This window comes from Cetorhinus maximus, chromosome 15, assembly GCF_964194155.1.
Source record: "Cetorhinus maximus chromosome 15, sCetMax3.hap1.1, whole genome shotgun sequence".
Lineage (NCBI taxonomy): Eukaryota > Metazoa > Chordata > Chondrichthyes > Lamniformes > Cetorhinidae > Cetorhinus > Cetorhinus maximus.
The window spans coordinates 58,007,269-58,026,690 of record NC_135893.1 but is presented as its reverse complement, the minus strand read 5'-3'; the positions used below and the strand labels follow the sequence as shown (position 1 = coordinate 58,026,690).

The 19,422-nt window shown below is 42.5% G+C and overlaps 2 protein-coding genes across 3 annotated transcripts in view; one reads left to right on the top strand and one right to left on the bottom strand.

Annotated features, from left to right (window-relative positions):
- palb2 (partner and localizer of BRCA2) overlaps positions 1–6,733 on the bottom strand; it is a 29,141-nt gene extending 22,408 nt beyond the window's left edge. For both annotated transcript variants that reach the window (XM_078558481.1, XM_078558482.1), the window contains exons 1-5: positions 6,659–6,733; positions 6,510–6,569; positions 5,509–5,608; positions 3,208–5,016; positions 1,332–1,688 (exon numbers count right to left, since the gene is read on the bottom strand). In XM_078558481.1, coding sequence (XP_078414607.1) covers positions 1,332–1,688; positions 3,208–5,016; positions 5,509–5,608; positions 6,510–6,569; positions 6,659–6,706 — 2,374 coding nt within the window. In that variant the 5' untranslated portion in view covers positions 6,707–6,733. The remainder of the gene's footprint in view (positions 1–1,331; positions 1,689–3,207; positions 5,017–5,508; positions 5,609–6,509; positions 6,570–6,658) is intronic.
- A 330-nt stretch (positions 6,734–7,063) lies between these two features.
- dctn5 (dynactin 5) lies at positions 7,064–19,066 on the top strand. The gene is made up of 7 exons (XM_078558457.1): positions 7,064–7,211; positions 8,105–8,173; positions 10,207–10,325; positions 12,018–12,129; positions 14,463–14,565; positions 15,762–15,892; positions 17,208–19,066. Exons 1-6 carry the CDS (start codon positions 7,164–7,166, stop codon positions 15,857–15,859), a joined length of 549 nt encoding a protein of 182 aa, XP_078414583.1. The 5' UTR covers positions 7,064–7,163; the 3' UTR covers positions 15,860–15,892; positions 17,208–19,066.
- Positions 19,067–19,422: the final 356 nt, after the last annotated feature.

Genomic DNA, 19,422 nt, shown 5'->3' with positions numbered 1-19,422 from the left:
TTGTCACCAGCATGCATGCACACACATGCAACTCTTCTTTCAATTGGAAAAACATCCCCGCTTTATCTTTTCAGATGCTGATCAATTTCGGATGCTGCTATGGTACATTTCAATTTTTTTCTATTACAAAATCAAAGTACTTGATTGAATGATATGCTGCTAGGAGCAGACACATGAACAAGAGAAGGCCATTCAGCTCTTCATGGTTGTACCACTATTCAATTAGGTTATAGCTTATCTGTATCATAATGCCACTCACCTTGGTTCCATATCCCTCATACCTTTGTCTAGCAAAAATCTATTAATCCCAGTTTTGAATTTTTAAATTTATCTCCAGCCTCAAGAGGTTTTTTTGGGGTGGGCATGTGGGGGGTGGGGAAGGTGGGGAAAAAAACCTGATTCCATTACCCTTTCTGTGAAGAAGTGCTTGGTGAGATCACCCCTGAATGGCCAGGCAATAATGTTAATGTTATGCCCCTTGTTCTTGATTTTCCCACCTAAGGAAACACAGTCTCTATATCTACCCCATCAACTCCCTCAATTATCTTAAACACCTCAATTGTTTCACCCTTTAATCTTCTATACTCAAGGGAATGCAACCTGACCTCATAATTTAACCCTTTTAGATTCTGGTGAATTTGCACTGCACCTTCTCCAAAATATCCTGATGGTGTGGTGCCCAAATCCAAAAGCAGTACTTCAGATGTTGTTTAACCAGTTGAAGAATCCTGGCAAATCCTGACATGAAGTTTTCTTGCTAATTAATGAAAACTAACTTAAATACAATGACTGTACACTTCATTAATTTTATTTTTATACTGAACTTATTGTTACTGGTTGTAATACCTCTGGGTAAAGGTGGCTTGATGAGAAACTGTGATTTGGACCTTCATTGACACCAGACAAAACAACTTCAAATTTACTTTCGTTCAAGTACTGGAGATGTCCAAGTCTGACTTGAAGAAGTTTTGCATAGTCTGTCACTATCAGAGATGCTACCCAAGTCACTGGAGAGCTGCAGCTCAGCATGCACATTTAGCATAGAATATCTTTACCACTATTACAAGTCAAAATGCATACAGTCTATAGTTCATATAATTTGTACTGCGTAGGTATGGTCTATAACTAGCTTATTCAATTAAGCTCTGCTAACAGCACAAAGAGAAACCTGTACTACGATGTGCTGTTTGTCCTTTCTCTTAAAATACTTAAAGGATATCTAACTTGGCAAAGAGAATAAGGTAAATGTTGGGCATTTATTAAAAAAAAACTGATGTACTTTGATTAGAATATTAAGATCTCCTGCTTTAGGAATGACTGAGCCATCTTACTTTTTGGGTGGTGTTCCTCAAGGTTTTCTGCAGTTTGTTTAATGTTCTGTGAATGTAGACTTTCACAGTGCCCTGTATCCCAATTCTCTGTTTCCACCTGAGTTTCCACAGTACAGTCAACTATATTGTGCTGGGAAGGAAGAAGCGATTTCCTCAATGACCCTGCTCTTAACTTCTCTTTAAGTTGACCGTATTCCTCATCGGGAAGGTCAAAATCCTGGACCTCCAGGCTGTGAAACAGCCTTTTTACAACAGGCTTTTTAACAGGGAGTAATGGTTCTGAGCATGTCAGCGTCCCTTCTTCAAGTCTAGTGGTGAGTTTCCTGGAGCCAGCACGTGTTTTACGATAACAGTTACCTATTGGGAAAATATAAATCACATTACATCAGCAGTCTCAAACATACAGTAAGTCCTTGCTTAACGTCGACTCACGCAACTTTGCTTCACTTTAACATCTTTCATAAAGTAGTGTTAGTGTATCAGTTTAACATTGCCAGTTTCACTTTAACGTAATTTGCCACAGGCTTCCTCTTCTGTGGCCTGCTAACATGACTTTTCCTACAAAGCTTCCAACCTTGCCCTCAGTCCCTCTTCCTCCCACTCCCAGCCTTGCCTCTCCACCCCGTACCCCCACACCCTGATTCCCAGCCTCGCCAACATCGCCCCCCCCCCCCCCACCCTTGCCTTACTGACACCACCATCATCCGCCCCACCCACTTTCCAACTTCCAGGTTTGCCTCCCCCTTCCGGGGCGGGGGGAAGAGCGTGAGATGTCCAAAGAAACCAAGCTCCGACTTTAACATAAGTGAATCAATGATTCACTTAAAGTTGCAATTGTCAGGAACGCAGCCACAACTTTAAGTGAGGACTTACTGCACATGGAAATTGACAGACAGAAAAGACCCACTGGTCCACCAAGCCTGCCCCACAACGGTATCACAGTTTAACCAGAATGAGCCTTCCACAGTTATGGAAGAAGTGAGGCAAATCACTAAATGGGCAAAGTAAATATATAGATTAGAGGCAAGCGCTATCATCCTTTTTTAGTTTAATTATACTTAAAGGGCTTCTCATGAAGCATCTGTCCATCTATGACACAGCATGAACGAAGGCACCAGGAAACCTTACCATACAGCACTGAGATCAGCGCTTAAACTGAGATCTATTACAGAACAGTGGATGTCTCCAGTATCTGATCATTTAAGTTTCCCTCCCAGTATTTATAAAAACTGTAAACAAACTTATCACAATTGTCCTGGTTCTCTAAAAGTCAGCACTTCTGATTTTTATTTTAAAAAACAGACATATTGATTGAAAATAAAACCAAAGGGAAAAACAACACAAGGACATATCAATTAGGAGCAAAGGTAGGCCATTCGGCCCCTTGATCCTGCTCCACCATTCAATAAGATTATGGCTGATCTGATTGTGGCCTCACTGCCAATTTCCTTCCTACTCCCTATAACCACACACCTAACCCACAGGCCATTCCCACCATACTCATCTTTACTTAAAAATCAAGTAATACACAAGATACTCCTAACATGGGGGCTAATTAAATGACAATAATAGACATGTTAACTCCTTAAATGACACCATGAATCTGCTCATTTCCTACCTGCCCAACTATAGATCATTGTAATCTCTCTGGTCATCAGCCCCAACCCTTGCAATAATGATTACTACACTTTATAAAGTACATCTATTAGTGGAGAAGCATTTTGAGACCTCCTGAGATCATCAAAGGTAATTTCTTTCCTTCTCCTAAACAAAAACTAATGTGCTTTACCAACTCTGTAATGTCAGTACTCAAAGAATCAGATCAGGAGACCTGTAGCCAAATCTATTAAAATTGAACAATGCACGCAGTGTTCACCTTTTGAGAGCCTCACCCTCCTTCTGGGCTGAGACACTTGGGACAAAGTGTCCTCTTTGTTCAAGTCAATCCCCAATGGAAATAACTGGCTTGTACCACTGAAACTCTTGCCAAGAAAGGGACCTTGCTGAGTCTCTGGGACCATTTCCTGACTGTCGGTATCACTGTTTAATCCCGAGTGATGCTCTAGCACAGTTGATACAGACTCCCGTTGTGTTGTTGGCAGATCATTTGAGTCCTCTTTGAAAGGCCTTACGAATACATCATTGGTCTGGCTTTCAATGAAGCTCTGCAGTGGTTCCACAATGTGTTTAGGTTTATCCTGAGACAGGTCGAAACTCTTGATATTAAAGTTAGTAATGCCTGAAAAATCATGACTATTCAACTTATTTACAGCATTTTCATACCGTTCATTAGTGTTGGGCACTGGCAGACAAAAGTTACTTTCATTCTCCTTGCTTTCTCTCTCACTCTGAACATCAGAAGTCACAATATGTTGAACATCAGGAATTGTGTGATTATTTAAAATCTGCTCTGCAAGCTCTGCATCTTTAAACACCTTAGTATCAGTGAGCTTGGATTTTATAGATCCTCCTTTATCTCTTTTTCTCCCTTTCACTTGGCTTGATTTAATGCTCTGAGAATCAACACCAAAATTCCAGGGGTACAGTGAGTCATGCTGTGAAGAAGTTGCGTTAGATGCAGCAAAATCACCCTCCTGACTGTTAAAAAGTAATAATGTGTTACTGATCTCTCCCTCTGCCTTGGGGAGGGCTTTTACAGGACGGCTCTGGTCATGTGTGGACTTCCTAGACCTTCCTCTGCCACTATTTCTGCACTTTCCCAAGTGGCTGTGAATCACTGCGTCCAGATCCACCTGTCGCTGACTGCTGGTCATGCGCCGAGTTGTCCGCACATAATACTCAACAGGGAAGAGAAGGCCCTCAACAAGGGTACAAGAGTTCAGTGGACTGTCTTCTGGAGCTTCATGTACAGCAGTACTTGTCTGCAGCCTATCTAGTTCTAACACTGCCGCCTCGCTTGTAAGATTGCTCTCAGAGGCTTCAATGAGATCTTCAGAACAGTTTGGTTTTGCTTGCTGTGGTCGGGTAGCTTCTGTCAGTGCCTCTGGGTCCCTTGAACTGAAAGCTTCATTTTCACACACAGACACTGCTGTAGATTTGTCACCAGGACTACAGCAAACTGTGTCATTCACAGTTCTGCCCAAGGGTGAGGTCAAGCAATTACCTGCTACCACTTGTGCTTCATTTTTTAATGACACAGAGTCATCTTCACCTGGAGAAGAACCATAGAATACGTTGTGTTGTACATTCTCCTTTACATCTCTACCAAGTGACTTGGGGACATAGTTGCTTCTGTTAAAGATAGAAGACCTTGCATTCTTTTCAGTAACAGCTGAATCCAGCTCGTCTATTCCTTTAACACAGGGTTCTCCATAAACAGCTGAAGATGCATTCAGTTCACTGGCTGCTCCACACACCTCCCTTTTCAGTACTTCACTTAACCTCTTTTTCTTCAGTTTCAGACGACTCGGAACTCGACTGTCCGTCTTTGCGACAGAGTCCATTTCCACAACGGGGGAAAATGCGGGTTCTGCTGAAGGATCTTCAACATTTTCACAGGTGCTTGTCAAAGCCACATTTGGGCCACCAATGGCGTCTATGATTTCCAGCTCAAGGTTAAAGGTCACTGCTGATTTTTTCTCATTGCTTTCTTCTAATGGGACTTGGCTTCTCTGATATGAAGAGCTTGACTGACGTGTAAAATCCAAAAATGGCGAGGACTCACCTTTGTAAAAAGGAGATTCAAGAAACATACATTAGGTCCTGAATTAATTTCCTTGTGGGAAAGAGAAGGAAGCAGAGACAGATACACAATCCGAATATAAAGGCAAGCACGGCTAAAAGGTTTTTTTTAATTAAAAACAATCGGTGTATTAATTCTAAATTAGCATCAGGCAGAACAGGCTTGAGGGGCTGAATGGTCTCTTCTGCTTCCATGCTAATTAGGAATCGGAGTGGGTGGGTGACAAGCTAAGGTGCTTTATGTCAGGGGAGACAATTGATGTCAGTGCTGGTGACAAAACCACACTGTTGACAATTGAGGAGCAAGTCAACTCCCAATTGTCATTTGTACAGAATGCAGGGGCAGTCCAGTGACATGTCACCTTAAGGTTTCCATTTGTTGTCGGAAAGCCCATCACTCAGGTCATTATGATTGAGAAGTCAACTGAAAAACATGATCCATTCTAAAGTTTAAAATCATTTGCTGAAAACTTACCAGTTGTCAGCTGGGTTGCGCTTTGCTCTTCTAGCAGCTGATTCTGGTGTGTGATGGTGTTTTTAACATGATTCCGCACACGCTCAGCTTTCTGTGCACGCTAGTGGCAGAAAATAAAGAAAGTGAGAGATTATCAGACTGGCCAACATAAAGTCAGTGAGAGGGAAGCCTTAATTATGGACTCAAGTCCTTTGGTGTGGCTTGAACCAACCGCCTTCCAACTCAGAAGCAAGTGTTATACCAACTGGCCTAAACTGATATTGAAGCTGAGTTTGGTAAAATCAATACCTTAGTACGCGCTCTCAGGGGTTCAACTAGAATTTGACCGGCTAAAGCTACACAAATGACCTATCGTGTCATGCTGTTTGATGTGGTATATGTTAATTAATATCACAACATCTCAGCAGATGGGCTTCTCCTCAACCACACTGATAGAAAAGCATTTCACCACAAAATTAGTCAAGTTTGTCATTGAAAATGTCAGAACTATACAGTAAGTACAATCTGGACTGATATTTCACCACTGGGATGCCATCTTTTCAAATGAGTCATTATACCAAGGCCCCGTTTGTCTGTTCAGGTGGACTTAAAAGGTCCCGTGGCACTATTGGATGAGGCGCAGGAGAGCACTTCTGTTCTGACCAACAACAAAACTAGATTATTGGTTCGTCATCTCACTTCCCTTGAGGTACATAAATCGGCTGCTAACATAATCACAGTGACTGCACTTCAAATGATAGGTTAGTACCACAGTCCATTGCATTCACCTTCTGCTGTCCTGGTAGTTGCATGATACAACAGCAATGGAGTTGTTGACTAATCATAGCAATCAATCGCTATCAATTGGTCTATAACAGAACAAGATATGAGGCAAGGAAAACCCCACTGATGGAGGATATTAGGAATCATGGGCTCAACTTTACCTGTTTCTCCCAAGTCATGCTACACTCACCAACTAGCTCTCAAATACAAATGTTATGCTGCAACAAGGGGACATTCACCTGCAATTTGTAGACTGTCTTTGCATATTCTTTCTTCAGCAAGGCCAATCGTTCTTTGAGCTGGGGATGAAATAAATAATGAATTGGGTTAATATTGCTCTTACTGCGAATGAGTTGATGAGAAGCTGGCGCTGCTGGTTCTACTTTACCTGCTGCCTGGTTTCCCAGCTCAGGGGTTTTTTCACACTGTTCTCCATTGTGAGTTGATGCTCCAGAGGGAGTGCAGGGTTTAAATCTTGCCCCAGGTAATGTCAAACCGACCACCCCTCACACGGGGCGGGAACAATGCCCGGATCAGCTGAGCAAACGGACTGCATGTGCCCCGCCAATTCTAACCAATCAGCTCACAGGCTCGCCGCTCGCCTCGCCCCCACCTCCATTAGATGATTGGAGGAAAGGCAGCGCTAACTCTCCACGCTATTGGTCGTTCCCAACGTCAATCATTAAAGAGTTTCGCCCGCCTTTTAATTAAAATATTAACCTTTAATCGATCTTTTTTTTCAGGATGGCAGTCTAACAACGGAAAATGAAAGGAAGAGCAGCGGGCATTTCAATTTTTATTCAGACCGTTCGGGTCGACGCTGGTGAATTTGTCCCGGAAGTGCGCATTGTGCTTCCGGGTGAGAAGGGGAGCGGTAGCCTCGACAACGGAGGATGGAGCTGTGTGAGATCCTGTATAACAAGGCGGAATATATTGAGACGGTGAGGGTGTGGCGGTGTTTTAGTCCCGCTCTGAGTAAAGGGGGATCGGCAGCCAAATGTCCAGAAAATGGGAGCAGCCCTGGGCGGTGAGTGCTGCACTGTCGGGGGTGCTTTCTCTCGGATGAGATGGTAAAACTGAGGCCCCATCTGCCTGTGTGGATGTGAAAGACCCCATGGTACTGTTTTGAAGAAGAAGAGGGGAGTTATCCCTGGTGTCCTGGGCAATATTTATCCCTCAATCCACATCATAAAATCAGATTGCCCGGTTATTTATCACATTGCTGTTTGTGGGATCTTGCTGTGTGCAAATTGGCTGCTGTGTTTCCTACATTAGAACAGTGACTACACTTCAAAAGTATTTCATTGACTGCAACATGCTTTGGGAAGTCCTGAGGTTATGAAAGATATTCTATAAATACAAGCTATTTCTTTACTGGGTGCACTGTAGTGGATGGGGAGGAATTGGATAGGATAACAGGCTGCACCAACTAATGATGCAGGATGAAGCTCCTTTGTCCCAAAGTCAGAAGAGCATCTTTCCCCGTTGCACCAGTGTGCCATGCTTTCCTTTCTGGCTGATTTTGTTAATTTGTGCTGTGGGCCCATATCTATTAGAAACTGGATTGAGATCACCCAGATTTAGTTCATGTAGGATCCATGTAGGCTGCAGTTGGAGAAGGTTTCACCCAGTTAACCTGGGATCGGTTTAAACTCAGGTGAAAGGTCAGTCTGTGACCCATATCCCTACCCAGTCCCTAAGGTACAATAAAATGTGGTGTGAAGTTTGTTTATAGGAGCACAATGACACAAGGGTAAAACTAATTTATACTGACTTTGATTTTAAATTTTTCTATTGCTGTGAGCTAATCTGAGGTAATGGTTTATGTCTGCAGGCCTCTGGTAACAAAGTGAGCAGGCAGTCTGTGCTGTGTGGGAGCCAGAACATAGTTCTCAATGGGAAGGTGAGTAGAGCAGATGTGGGCACGTTCAGTGAATTCTTCAAACGTGCATTTGAGCAACATCCAAAACTCTACTCCTGTTATCCTGACTTGCACCAAGTTCTGCTTGTCCATTATCCTGTTCTCGCTGACCAATATTGGCTGTTGGTCTGGCAATGCCTCGATTTTAATTTCTCATCCTTGTGTTCAACTCCTCCCATGGCTGCACCCAGCCCCCTGCCTCCCATCTTTATAACCTCTTCCAGCCCAACACCCTCCAAGACCTCTGTGCTCTTCCAATTCTGGCCTCCTGTGGATCCCAGTTTTCATTGTTACACCATTAGCAGCCATGCATTCAATGTTTCGGCCCCGGGGATTCACTCCCTGGACCTTTCTGCCCCTCTACCCCTCTGTTATGACAGAGCAGTTGGAAAAGGCTGAGTTATTTAAAATCCCAGAGGGAAACTTTAAACAACTGTCATAACCTATATTTTCAATTGGTATGTTTGAGATGCTGTTTTGAATTCGGGAATTAAAACCACCAAGCCTCCAGAGGCTTTTCTATAAATTAAATTAAACATTTATTAATTTAACAAGGTGTTAAACACATACACATGTCTACAAATTACTACCATAATAACTATTAAACAAATCCCATAATTAATCACTCCCAGGTAATCTTCCCCAAGGCAACAATAACCCATAGACTTAAACAGACACCAGGCAAAGCATGTTTTATCTTATGAATTCAAAATGAGCTTCCTTTCAATTTGTTCCTTCGTAGACACAGTGGTAAGTTTTACAGGATGCTTAGGTATTACATGCCTCTGCTTTCCACACACAACTCTTCTGTATGTACCTAGCCTTCCTGTTGAATTCAAATTCTCATTGTATCACCAAACCCTTTGAACTCCACCTCTCCTAACAATAAAATCCCTTTCATAGTACCAATTTTATTAGTAATATAAATATATTGCTTGATGTCTCCTGGCTAGTGCAAGATTTCATCCCACAGTCTTTGAATGGTTTATTTAACAAAATGTAAATGTACTCTTTACCTTTTAACTTACTGTTCACCCAATTAACATCTCAAAACTACTATACATCAAAGCACCCAGACAAGCTGCCTTTAATCCAGTTAAGACACAGACTCACCCACAGACACAGACCCTACTACAAGTCCAATTTAAAATAATTTCCAATAACATTATATGCATTAATATCTTCATAACACCTCTATCAATTGCTTTGACACACTCCTTAAACCCTATCTCTGATGGTCACCTGTCCTATTATTTCCTCATGTGGCTTGGCATCAGTTAAGAGATGGAGTTTTTTTTTAAGTCATACACAGAATGTGCATGTAGCTTTTAAGGCCAGTATTATTTTCTACCCTTAATAACCCACCTTCTCAAGTACAACTGATTGCGTGCTAGGTCATTTCAGGTGGGAAATTAAATCTCGAGTACCATTCAGGCGCTAAGGGACATTAGTGAATCAGATGAGTTTTTACAACAATTTGGAGGTTTCGTGCTCACTGATTTTAGCTTTTTAAATGAATTTAAATTCCCCAGCTGCCTGGTGGGATTTTAACTCAGGATTCTGGACCATCAGTGCAGGCCTCTGGATTACTAGTCTAGTAATTTAACCACTATGCTACTATACGCCATAGTACCTCCCAGCACTAATGATTGGAAAGCTGTCAGAGATTCTGACTGCATTATTTCCCCCCTTCCAGATCCAGGAGTGTTGAAATTCATTTCTGCACCCCGATTGCTGCCTTAGTTGAGATCAGATAACGGCACAGATCTGGGACCATCTGATATGTGTTGCACCTGGTAGTGCACTTACCCACTAAGAAAGCAGCAACTCCCCAAAATAGTTTGTACTGATGTCCAGGCATCTTAATCTGGGAATGTTTCATTCAAATATGTTGGTCACTAGACATCAGTAAATGGATTGACAAAAATGTAGCTTTGACAAGAAGATTAACACTCAATCCCGTGTGGCTGCTTCATACAGAGAGTCTATTGTGACAATGTTATTTTTAAAATCAGACCATTGTTATGAATGATTGTATCATCCGTGGAGACCTGGCAAATGTGAGGGTTGGACGGCACTGTGTGATCAAGAGCCGAAGTGTCATACGCCCACCTTTCAAGAAATTCAGCAAAGGGTGAGACTATTGCATTTTACAGACCCAATATTACAGTAATATGGCACTAGGAAGGGTTCATACATCAACCATGTAAATCGAGAACTCACTTTGTCTGTCTTTCCTTGTCTTACAGAAGTTTCTATCGAATCAGATTTTTACAAACGATGGCCTTTTGCTTTGAGATTCCATTTCATAATCTGTCTTCACACAGATTTCAGATTTGCTTCTGCTACCAGGGCTGAACAATGACTTTGTTTGTCATGGTCATTGACAGACCTGCATTAAGCAATGATTCTATGTGACCTGCATACACTACCTGTTGAGGGGTGTGATGCTTGTTTTTTGATACAACATTTAGATCTCATTTTCACTGTTACTGGGGGCAGAGCTGGGAAGGGTTTGAGTATGATAGACCCAGAAATTCCACACACAGATACTGGGCACTCCAAGATTACAGTAAGAGGAAAATAGAATGGTTTGTATATTAGAATAACCTGAGTTTGTATAATAGCAGGCATTAGAAATGTTTACATATGTTAGAACCCTGTGATTACATTAATGAGCACAAGGACACCACTTGAAAATATGCGATTTGCCACAAGGTGGCAGCAGAGTTCAGTGGCAATTAAAAAATAACTGCAATATTTTTGTTACATGTAGCATTTCCATAATATTTTACCATTTAAATTGAGGGGCAGGGTTGGTGCTTTCAAGAAATGTAATGAGTTATCTGCTGCCTTTTCAGTTATCTCTCAGCTTTAAAAACCCTCTCTGGATTTGAGATTTTTAAAGGAGGAAGAGGCAGAGGGTTTAAGAAGGTAATTACAAAGTAGAAGAGGCAGCTCAAGGTTCTTCCCCTGTGCCTTGCTCTGTGGGATGGGGTCCTTTCTCTCTTTGACTGCCCCCCGCCCACCGTATTGCTCTGTCATGTGGGACAGGCATCCCATCCCTGCCAGTGCCCTGCCATGTGTTGGCAGACTGTCTGCAAGGCGGGGGAAATGCCTCAGTGCTGATCCTGTTCCACCTTCATGCACTCTCCAACAAGCATTTTTGACAAGTGAACAGAAGTAGACACCCTTGCAAATTGTTCTTTTCTCCCCAGTGAGTGCAGGGCTGTGGTATGTATTTGTAACTCTGCTTTGCCCTGGCTGTGGTGAGCTAACTACACATGCACCACTCAACCTGGAATCTTTTGCTGAAGGTTGAGTGAGAGTTAACTCGTTGCACTGTCCAGTTGGATAAGTGTCCCCTATATCACTCAACACCTCCATATTGGCGGACTTCTTAGAGTAGGATGGAGGAGCAGAGCTGCCTCCTAGCAGTCTACCTTCTCATTAACTTGTAAAAGGGTAGTTGTGTCATGTGTTGGGTCAGTACACTCTTCTCCCTGTCCTAAAATCAAGTTCATCTTCCTGGCGGTGGTGAAGAGTTCAACGCTTCTGATCTCCTGAACAGGAATGACTTATAGTCAGAGAGAGTGTGAAAAACTTTGACTTCAACATGCGAGGATGCAGAGATCCTGATGGCTTGTATTAATTTGCTGATATTAGAGGCAGCTAGGCAGCACTAATGCAAGGGTCTGTGCCAGTGCTGCTGTCTGACAGCAGGTGAGCTGGTATATGGGAGCGGGTCTGGGTTAGATTATCTGTTCGTTAAATTCCTATTGATCAAGACATCATAATTCAATCAAGCTGTTCCTTTATAATACAGGGTTGCCTTCTTCCCGCTACACATTGGAGACCATGTGTTCATTGAGGAAGACTGCGTGGTAAATGCTGCACAGATTGGATCCTATGTTCACATAGGGAAGAACTGTGTTATTGTAAGTACAGTCCCTCTTAGTCATGCTGACACTGTTCATTCTGTATCTGTGTTGTACTTTCTTGTTATGTAGTTTAGAACAGCAGTCTGTGAGAGGAAGGAGCTTGCAAGGAGGAGTTAAAAGACCTTGAGAGGGTTAAATCTATGCAGGGATGGTAAGGAATTCTATGCGGAAAGTTAAGCTTGGGGTTGGGGGGTCATTGTGGTGGTTGGAGTATACATAGTTACAAAGAGAAATGCTGGGAATGAGGGTGGAGTTAGAGATTTGCAAGGAAGGAATTCACAGTGAGAAGGGTAGTTGGATTGTCTGGTCCTGTGCTGATGTTATTGCTGTGTCTAGAAATTCACAGCTAGTGAACCCAAGGACCAAACTTACCTTTAACCCACTGAACAGGTGTGTCTGTTGTTGATCACTTGCGAGATGTTGCAAGTTTCTCAGGTTCAGTGGCCCTTAGGGAGAGGTGTTCAGTCTCAGACAGGTGGAAATTTGCTTGCTTATTATTTGTCTCCCACTGCCATTGTTCTTCATTGAACTAAACTGCTGAGTTTCAGCACATATCCACACTTACTTGCACGTGTATGCACACACCCTTGCACATGGAGCAAGTTGTCGTCATCAGCTGTCCACAATTCGAGGATGGCGTCTACTCAGGGTCGGGAGTGTCTGCCATGGGTCTTCATGTGACTGAGCAGGCTGATTCTCAACCCGCATATCTTTGGGCAGAGGGGGCAAAATGTCCCACAAGGTAGTGGGATTCAGAGTGCAGGATTTGCTTTCTTTTCTTTCCTTCTCTGCCACCGATCTCTCTCATCATTAAGATGTTAGGACTCAATGTGATGCAGTTTGATGGATAATTGATGGAAAATAGTGTCTTCTTTATCCTCTCTTGGAATGTTGGCCATTTGAGAGTTGAGAGAACAGGAACTGGTGGGGAAGATGGTTTTCGGCCATCTGGACACAGTGTCCAGTCCATCAAAGTTGATTTTGCAGGAGTTTTGCCTGATTGCTTGTGGAGCCAGCTTCAAGAAGACATTATCTTTTGTTCAGTGGTCCTCCATTGAACCTGGAGGATGCTCTGGAGGCAGGTACAGCAGGTAATTAGGAAAGCTAATAGAATGTTATTGTTTGTTGTGAGGGGAATTGAATACAAGAGTAGGGAGGTTATGCTTCAGTTGTACAGGGCACTAGTGAGACCACGTCTGGAGTACTGTGTAGTATTGGTCACCTTATTTAAGGAAGGATGTAAATACGTTGGAAGCAGTTCAGAGAAGGTGTACCAGACTAATACATGGAATGGGTGGGTTTTATGAGGAAAGGTTGGACAGACTAAGCTTGTATCTGCTGGAGTTTAGAAGAGTAAGAGGTGACTTGATTGAAACATATCCTGAGGGGTCTTGACAGGGTAGATGTGGAGAGGATGTTTCCTCTTGTGAGAGAATCTAGAACTAGGGGCCACTGTTTAAAAAATAAGAGGTCGCCCATTTAAAACAGAGATGAGGTGACATTTTTTCACTGAGGGTCGTGAGTCTCTGGAACTCCCTTCCTCAAAAAGTGGTGGAAGCAGAGTCTTTGAATATTTTTAAGGCAGAGGTGGATAGATTCTTCTTAAGCAAAGGGGTGATGGGTTATTGGGGGAAGGTGGGATACAGATTTCAGGTTACTATGGCAGATGGTGTCAGTAAACTGTTCAATAGTACATGGATCCATAGTTGCTACTTTTGATCAGAATAACAAATGGCTAATGAGGCTTTCTGCCTCCAGGTAAAAGAGATTATCTTATATTTGTACCTGCTGTGAATGAAGGATAACCTTGTTTTGTAAAGTGCAAATGTTTATGATTTTATTTTAATTGCAGGATGGGCAATGAGTCAGTGTATCTCAGGGCTGCTGTGCCCAGCTGTTGAATTTTACAGTCGAACTCTTGATACTGTGGTCACTTCCTCAGGGTTAGGGAGGGGCCACATGGTCCAGGATTCCCACTTCTCACCGCTATCCACTGGTCACTGCTAGAAGTAGGTGTCTAAGGGCAATGTGATGCCCCTGTGGTAAAATAACCAGCTGGAGCTCACTGAGTGGACACATAAAGAACTGTTTTAATAGGAGGATTATAGCAGCTGGTTCTGTACCTTGAGCAGAGTTTTTGCCTTCATTGTCCTGTTAATGTTTCTCAGAGCCCTCTATGATGCTTTTCTTTCGTACAGCTGCAGCATGTTTTTTTTTACCCTCCTAGCATGCTTCTATTTTCATTGCCATGCTTATTTATACATTGCAGTTTATTGTGTTCTCTCAGAGGGTGAAGTGCATTCTCTCATATGCTGTTTATCTCTCCATAGGGTCGGAGATGTGTTCTGAAAGATTGCTGCAAAATTCTGGACAACACTGTCCTGCCGCCAGAAACTGTGGTCCCGCCTTTCACCATCTTCTCAGGTTGCCCAGGTGAATACATCAAAACACCAGCAACACACCCACGATAGCTGGGACTACGTTTAATTGTCTGGGTCCAGAGTGATCACCGATCGTAGGGAAGGGTAGGCAGCCATGTTTACCGCAGTTAACGGACTGGATAAAGTCATGTTATTGTGCCAATTGTTTTAGCAGCACTGTGTTACTGCCACACAGCTTTGTAATAGTGTGGCATTACATGGGGAGATGAATACAGAGGAAACTAAGCATAATTCAAGACATTTTACTAAGTTAAAGGCACTATGTAAATACAAGTTGTAGTTACAGACACCTCGTCTGACACATTAGTGCAGTTTACAGTCAGATTCTTAAATACTGACAGCTGAACCTAATAGTTTCAGAATCTTTGACCTGTTTATGATTTATTTTCTTTACTTTGAAGGGAGGGATATTAGTTGTTAATTTTGAGGCCCATGGTAAGAGGAAACCCCTCTGTCATTCTCCTGATATCCTCAATCCCACAGCTTCTCATGATCTGATAGAGAAGGAGAGAGAGAGAATGCTTTACACAGCTTCTAGCCAGGCTGTCTGTGACCTGGGCGTATTTCATGCTGGAACTGGGTGTTAAGTGGAAACATCCTTCACCTTGATGGTTCCCATTTATTTTGAATTATTTGGCCTGGATATAAATTGTGTTGCCCCAGAATGTGCAATGCCCTCTCCTTTTCAAGGCGCAGCTTTGGCTCATTGGGTAGCACTCTCCTCTGATTGTGGGTTCAAGTCCCACACCAAGCACTTGAACATGCAATCTAGGCTGACACTCACAGTACGGTACTAAAGGAGTGCTGCACTGACAGGTGCTGTCTCCCAGATCAGATATTAAACTAAGGTCCTGTCTGCCCTATCAAATGGATGTAGAACACACATGGCACTATTCAAAGAAGAGCAGGGAAGTTATTTCTCAGTGTCCTGGTCAATATTTATCCCTCAATCAATATCACAAAAACAGATTATCTGGCCATTATCACATTACTGTGTGCAAATTGGCTGCCATGTTTCCTCCATTACCTCAAAAGTACTTCAGTGGCAGTAAAACGCTTTGGAATATCCTGAGATTGTAAGATGGACTATATAAGTGCAAGACTTTGAGCGGACAAGATGATTGTAGACTATTGTAGGTTGAGGAGAGGGGGTCCTTCTTTAACTGGGTTTGTGGTGTTTCCTGATAGGTCTTTTTGCTGGTGAGCTCCCAGAGTGTACACAGGAGCTTATGATGGATGTCACAAAGAGCTACTACCAGAAGTTCCTGCCGCTGTCTCAGATATGAGAGAGCCTTTTCTCCAGAGCACCACAAATACAGGTATGGTGACAAAAGGGAACCTGTGTTAGTGAAACTCATAAACCTGCAAATGCCTGGGGTGCATAGAGTTTAATATTTAAGCTGCTTTTGTTTCATTCCATCCCTGTCTGAGCCCTTGGCCTCCACGGTAGATTTGAGATGTGACTGGCTTTGCCTTCAGATCCTAAGTTTTGTTTGTGCTGGCTGAATCCTGAAGCTTTAATTTTTTTCATGATTGGCCTGCCTCTCTTCCAGCTCCTGCAGAAATGTTAATTTTTAAATACTTTCCTTTGGAGGGTGTTGATCTGTTCTCACTCCCTGTAACTACTCCAAAATAATTTACGACTAGCTCTCCCCTGGATTCTAAAGAGGTGTAATGGATCAGGAGTTAGTGAGCAGGTGACATGTTGGTGCTGCCCAGTCAGTAGCACTGTCCCACTGGCCCAAAGGTTCCAAATGCACTAGGACTTGAGCAGATCATCATGGCTGGTGCTGCGCTTCAGTGTTGAGGTAGTGCTACATTGTCAGAGATGCTCTCTTCCAGAGGAGACATTAAACCAAGACCCCATCTTCATGTTCAATGGATGTTAAATGTTCCAGACCTCATGGCATGATATGTAAAAGCGTAAGGAGTTCTTCATGTTCTGATCAACATTTTTCCCTCAATGACGACGTCTAGCAACACATTAACTGGTCATTCATAGCAAGATCCCAGAAAGATAGTTGATACGTGCAAAATGGCTATATAGTATTTAACTACATAACATTGCCTGCATAGAAATGCACTGTAAGGCATTTTGGGAAGTTCATGATAAAATGCTATATAATGACATGTCTCTGCTGAAGTGACTAGTGAACTAGTCCTCTCACACCCATCTGCACCAAATTTGCATAGACAGCATTTCCATCCCATCCCACTACACGTTTCTGAGTTTGAACAAGCATTTACTCACTATTCAAATTGTTTTTCTTCCAGTTTTTCCAACACCTATTTGGGGCAGTTCTTACTTTGTCTAAAGGTTTGGTTTGTGGTTCCTATTATTTACTAGATAACAATACTAAAGCACCTAGCTGGATTACTCCACTGTCAATTCCACAAATATATGATCCTGATTGTAATGGGTAATCTAATCAAATGATCAGCTATCAGCCAAGCACAGGTCTCCTATCACTGGATCCTCTGTGGGTCTTGCACGATTGCACAATCCTAACTCTGCCCCCATGTGTTTGTTATTCTATATATAAATTGTCTGAACTCTTCCATTAGTTCCCAGCCTTGAACCAGCTCCTCCTGGGCATCCGTCATTCTACATTTAACTTTGTTTTCTTGTTGCAGAATCCAGTTAATTGGGGAACTGAAAGTGAACGACTGGACAAACAGAAGACCTAGATTCTGCCTGGGCACTCCCAAGTGATGGAGAGGCTGTAATGTAGGGAAACCCAGGTGTTCTAAATTATATGTATTCGTCTTTGGTCTGGTGAAGACTTGCTGCTCCTCTACACTCAGTGATTCTCTGTATGTCTGGGTAGTCTTCACTTCACCAATTTTAAATCATAAGCTGGCCCTGCATAAAGCCAGAGAAAATCCAGAGCCTGGGAACATACCATATTTATTCTAGAAATTATTTCTGTGGTGAAATGTTAAATCATTGAGCAACCTACACACATTAACAGGTTTAATCTGCTTATAAATTGGAAAATAGCTTCGATTGTGACTGAATGTAAAGATTATATGCTTTTTCTCTTAAGAATTCAGTCATTCTTGACTTAATGTTTGTGTAAAATGCCCTTCAGACTGTCTGCCACCTGCTATTTACACAATTCATACTGTTTAATCCACTTAACTACCAACGCTAATTGGGATCCTTGTTGATGCAATGCAGGATACAGCTCCCTAGGGGGCAGAATTCTTGGAGGGTGTCAGTCAGCAGCAAAATGTGCAGCATTGTTTCAGTGCTTTGGCTGTTTCTTGGATGTCAGTGAGAACTAGGGGGTGGGGCAGGGGGTGTTGATGGTGAGGGGCTTACCCTTCCATCAAACCAGTGATGATCCTTAGTTACCAAAGTGTATCCAGTTTATATGAAAGAACGTTTAATTAAAGACCCAATTCTTCAACCAAGGCATGGTGCCTGATAAAATAGTGTGATTGAAAGAGAATTGACTTCACAGGGCACCAAGACAGATTTTTAAAGAAAATTACAGCTTTTGAAGCTACTGCAGTAAGCATGCCATGTGACAAATTGAACCCAGTTCATAGATAATGTGCGGTTATGGTCTTGCATAGTTATGTAGACTTGAATGTCCGTAGATAGAAGGATTAGAATCCAGATTTTGGGGTCTTCAGACAAGCAAGCAGGGTTCAAATTGGTGTTGGTTTGGGGCACTGGAGCTCTCTGGTTATTTGGTTGCTCTTGGTCTCCCTTTGGCTAATGGGTTTTGGGAAACTGGGTAGCTGCTTTCCTACCTCCTAAGGACACCCATTTCACTTGCTTGAACTGATCAGTGTCCCATAGGTTCATCTTCCCTGTGGAAGGCACCAGACAATCCCAAAACTGAGGGTAGATATCATCATCCTTCTTAGAGCAAGAGTTGAGTGGGACTTTGGGCAATGGGACAATGTATATTAACCTTGAATTGTCCATCAAATCTTTTTTTTTCTCCCTCTTTATACCTCCTCTTTTGGGATGGTTCTTGCTTCCTGCCAGTGCTTCTCATTGATAGCAAATGAGTTATCTAGGGCTAAGCACATGGATAATGGGAGGTGAGAACTTGCAGTGTAACACTTGGTGACTCATTGTCATGGTGCAACAGTATCAGAAACACCCCAGATTCAATTGACATTAGTATTGCTTCATGCCATATATATTGTGCAGTTTCACATTGCCATGCCCCAGCCATGATGCACATTTTCTGAGCACAGCTCAAATTTACTGCTGTTTCCAGCTGTTTGTACAGTGTACTCTGCCCCTCTCTCTTTAGAAGAACAACCAGATTCTATTCATTTTTTTTTGTGCCAGTTCTGTCCAGCACTGTTTCCAAACAGGTTCCCTCTGCAGTGCACTTTGCCTGCAACACTCCAAAGGGAACTGGAGGACACCAGAGCACCACTTGGATCTGCTGTGTAAGTCACATCTGTCAAAGAATTAATTAGAAAGTTTCATATGCAAATGTAATAAATGTTCATGATTACCCTTGGTTTTTGTGCATTATAAATTCTCCATGAAATATAAATGGAAAATGATAAATTGCAGCCACGAAGGACTTTATAGAGCACAGGGGTGAGGGAAGTATGTACACTGCAGTATTTAACCAATAACAGTCACTAAAGGGACACATACCAGCAAGCCTTAGAATCACATAACTGCAACACAGAAGTATGGCTTCCAACCCATTGTGTCTATAGGAGTTCTCTGAAAGAGAGATCCACTTTATCCCATTACCCTGCCGTCTCACTATTTTTTCTCTCAAATATTTATGTGCTTCCTTTTTAAACATTAAAGTGTATTTGGGTGTTACATTGAGAGAGTTAGTGCATCAAAAGGACAAGGTTA

What these genes read in the sequence shown, in the direction of transcription:
- dctn5 (XM_078558457.1), top strand. Translation starts at nt 7,164, where the DNA reads ATGGAGCTGTGTGAGATCCTGTATAACAAGGCGGAATATATTGAGACG. An exon ending in TTCAAGAAATTCAGCAAAGG is followed by an intron (nt 10,326 to 12,017) that starts GTGAGACTATTG and finishes TTTATAATACAG; the next exon opens with GGTTGCCTTCTTCCCGCTAC. An exon ending in CATCTTCTCAGGTTGCCCAG is followed by an intron (nt 14,566 to 15,761) that starts GTGAATACATCA and finishes GTTTCCTGATAG; the next exon opens with GTCTTTTTGCTGGTGAGCTC.